The sequence below is a fragment of the Psammomys obesus genome, unplaced genomic scaffold (genome assembly GCF_907164565.1).
Source record: "Psammomys obesus unplaced genomic scaffold, mPsaObe1.curated_primary_1811, whole genome shotgun sequence".
Classification (NCBI taxonomy): domain Eukaryota; kingdom Metazoa; phylum Chordata; class Mammalia; order Rodentia; family Muridae; genus Psammomys; species Psammomys obesus.
The window spans coordinates 1-3,369 of record NW_026587259.1 but is presented as its reverse complement, the minus strand read 5'-3'; the positions used below and the strand labels follow the sequence as shown (position 1 = coordinate 3,369).

General features: G+C 41.0%; 1 protein-coding gene and 1 pseudogene across 1 annotated transcript; both read left to right on the top strand.

The window, feature by feature from the left end:
• Window positions 1–211: 211 nt before the first annotated feature.
• On the top strand, window positions 212–311 carry LOC129673817 (U6 spliceosomal RNA; annotated as a pseudogene).
• Window positions 312–371: 60 nt separating this feature from the next.
• Chfr (checkpoint with forkhead and ring finger domains) lies at window positions 372–3,362 on the top strand (the record flags this gene model as incomplete). Its single annotated transcript, XM_055603638.1, is given in 3 exon segments — window positions 372–479; window positions 1,560–1,632; window positions 2,598–3,362. Coding segments are annotated over 3 exon segments (224 nt in total), but the record flags the coding sequence as incomplete, so codon positions are not given.
• Between the last annotated feature and the right edge of the window lie 7 nt (window positions 3,363–3,369).

Here is a 3,369-nt window from a genome sequence, read left to right as displayed (position 1 = left end):
GGATCCAGTGCCCTTTTCTGGTCTTTGCAGGTACTTCACAAAAATGGTGCACAGCCATTCATGTAGGCAAACACTCATAAAATAAAAATAAATCTTTTTTTAAAAAACCTGCTAAATTAGTATTTAGATTGATTTAGAGTTATTTTCCAAATGTCTAACCCATTATCTCTCCCTCACTTATGGGTTAGTGTGTGAGTTTCCTACTAGTTTGGTGCTTTCTTCAGCAGCATATATAATAAAATTGGAATGATACAAACAAGATTAGCATGGCTCCTGCACAAGGAGCTTACTACTTTGTAGTGTTTGTTTTTCTGTTGAGAATGACATTGCCTGAAACATGGCTGTGTCCAGATGTGGCTATGTTCCCCCAGATTACAGAATCACTGGAAATACTGTGCTGTGTTACTGCTGTGGTCTGCGTAGCTTCCGAGAGTTGACCTACCAGTATCGGCAGAACATTCCTGCTTCTGAGTTGCCAGGTAAGGACCCCACAGAGCAGCTCTGTCTGTATAGGCTTCTCTAATCAATTCTAACAGATACTTAGCAAAGCACTATACTCCATACTTAGCAGACGGGGCATGGAGGCAGAAGACAGGCACACCACATGCACTTGCTTTTCAGACTGGGTCAAGACCCATGGGTTTCTAGAGCAAAGCAACATAAAGATGTCAGAGATATCACTTAAGCAAGTTCGTTTCCTTGACTTGATTTTCAGATACATTTGGTTTTTCTTATCCAAAAATCTTGGAATAGTCAATGAAAACTGATCATAAAGAGAGATAAAATATCAACTAGCATGATAGCTTAGTGCTTTCTGTGCTGGCATGAAAACCTGATTTCAGTCCTCATGTTAAAAAACAAAACAAACAACAACAAAATGGCTCTAAGGGTCTTGCAGACGTCCCAGGTTCGGATCCCAGAACCTGCATGACAAGTTATATTGGTTGTAACTCCAGTTCCAGAGGATCTGGTATCCTTTCCCGGCCTCTGTGGGCATTAAGCGCATACACAGTGTACTTATGTACATGCAGTCAAAACACTCATACACATAAAATAAATAAGTCTGTTCTAAAAACAAAGAAGGTGGCTGGGTGGTGGTGGCACACATCTTTAATTATAGCACTGGGTAGCAGAGGCAGGTGGATCTCTGAGTTCAAAGCCAGCAGGTTCTCAGAAACAGCAGCAGCAGCCGCCCTAAGCCAGGTGTAGTAACTCATGTTTAGAATTCCAGAACTAGGGTGGCATAGTCAGGCAGATTTTTGATTTGGCCAGGTAGCTTAGCCTAATTGGCAAGCCCCAGGCCACTGAAAGACCTTGTCTCAAAACAAAAAACAAAACAAAACAAAGCAAAAAATAATCACCGCATATTAGCTTTTGGTTTCTACACATACATTTGTGCTCACACACATGCACCTATATGAACATACATGAACACCCACACACAGAGTGACAAAGATGCTGTGTGCTCAGAGAGCATTTCCCTGCATCTCCAGTTAAGTTCATTTGCGGCCTGAAAGGTGTGTGATACATCTAATGTAGACATGTACCTTCTTTTCCAGTGACTGTCACATCCCGTCCTGATTGCTACTGGGGCCGTAACTGTCGCACTCAGGTGAAGGCTCACCATGCAATGTGAGTGAAGCTGGGAGACATTTGGGTAACTGCAGGTCCTCCAGGCTTAGCACGTGGGAAGGCAACAGTAATAGTAAATTATATGCTAAAAAGTGGCACTAATTTGGGGACTTGATGTATACCTCATTAGTAGAGTACAAAGTTCTGGGTTCAGTTCCTAGAATCTGAGTTCAGGACTCGCATTGGGCAGTTAGTAACAAACTATTACTCTAGCATCAGAGGATCAGACGTCAGTGGCATCTTCAGGAACCCACATGCAGGTATGCACACCTCCACACAGACACACAAAGACCTAAAAGTAATGAAAATAAATTTTAAAATAAAAGAAAGGACATTTCACCACTCACTCATCTTTGTTCATGGTAGTATGGATATGAGTAGTGAAGACAATTGCCATTTATTTTCTCCGTGCACATCTCCCATCTTACCCCTCGTTTGTGGAGAGGGCGAAGTGGCTGCTGTTCTCTCATTATCTGTCTCCACCCTGCTTGATGAAGCATAGGCAATGGCACACACTAAAGAAGCACAGCTCTTATTGTATCCTATGATAAATTACCCATTTTTCACTTTTATTTTAAAATTTAAAAAGAATGAAAGAAGAGTACCTTTGGAGTTTAAAAAATTCTTAGGCTGGAGAGATGGCTCAGTGGTTAAGAGCACTTGCTGCTCTTCCAGACAACTTGAGTTTGATTCCCAGCAGCCATGTTAAATAGCACACAGCCACCTGTAATTCCAGCTCCAGGGGATTTGACTCCTTCCTCTGGTCACCCTGGTCACTTGTACACATATACTCATATAGACACATAAAAATACACAAAATTTCAAATAAAAAGCACAATCTTCTTCTAAAAAGCATAAAAATTGGTGAGTGAGCTCATATACATGATTCTTACATGTTCTTATGTGGTGATTACAATATACAGTTTCGCAGTTTGAGTGGTCTTTGATGTTTTCTCTCCCTGCAGGAAATTCAATCACATCTGTGAGCAGACAAGGTTCAAGAACTGAGTATTGGAGGAGACACCTAAAACAGTTACAGAGCACAGGAGGCAATGATACTGTGTTTTTTAAAATACCACATACAAACACTTTAAGGGCATTTTTGACAGTTTCTCCTAAGCAGCACTGGGGTTTCTGGTCAGGCACTCTGGTGTGGCTTTTCCCTTCATGAAGCTTTACCTTCAGTGAGACGTGTGTGTGTGTGCATGTACATGCATGCACACACACATGCACACCCATGCACACACACACACACACACACACACACCATGTGCCCAGTAACATGGGAGACCTACTGGCCACACTGACCTCGTGGTCAGTGCGGGAGGATCAGCAGACCTAGCTCCCCCACTAGGCAGCTCTCACCACCTGTGTGGTGAGGCAGTTGATGGTGCAGGTTTGTACTTGTTTGTTTTCTACCTTGTACCTTGACTAAGTTAAAATGGAAAAGTTTCATGGAAAAAGGGTCAGCTATGTGAGAAGCATTCTATGGAAAGAAAGAAAGCATAAGTTTACAGCCTCCAGGGATGTACAGGATATTCTGTCTGGAAAGACACAGCCTTTTGTATATTTTTTATTTTAATAAGTTTGGTGCTTATCATCTAATAAGATTTAAATATTAAAAACTAGCACAAATACTATAACTTATACTTTACAAATTGACTGAAATTGGGAATAGTCTGATATATGGAATAATGAGCATATATTTCTGTTTATTTAAAAAAAAAAAAAAAAAAA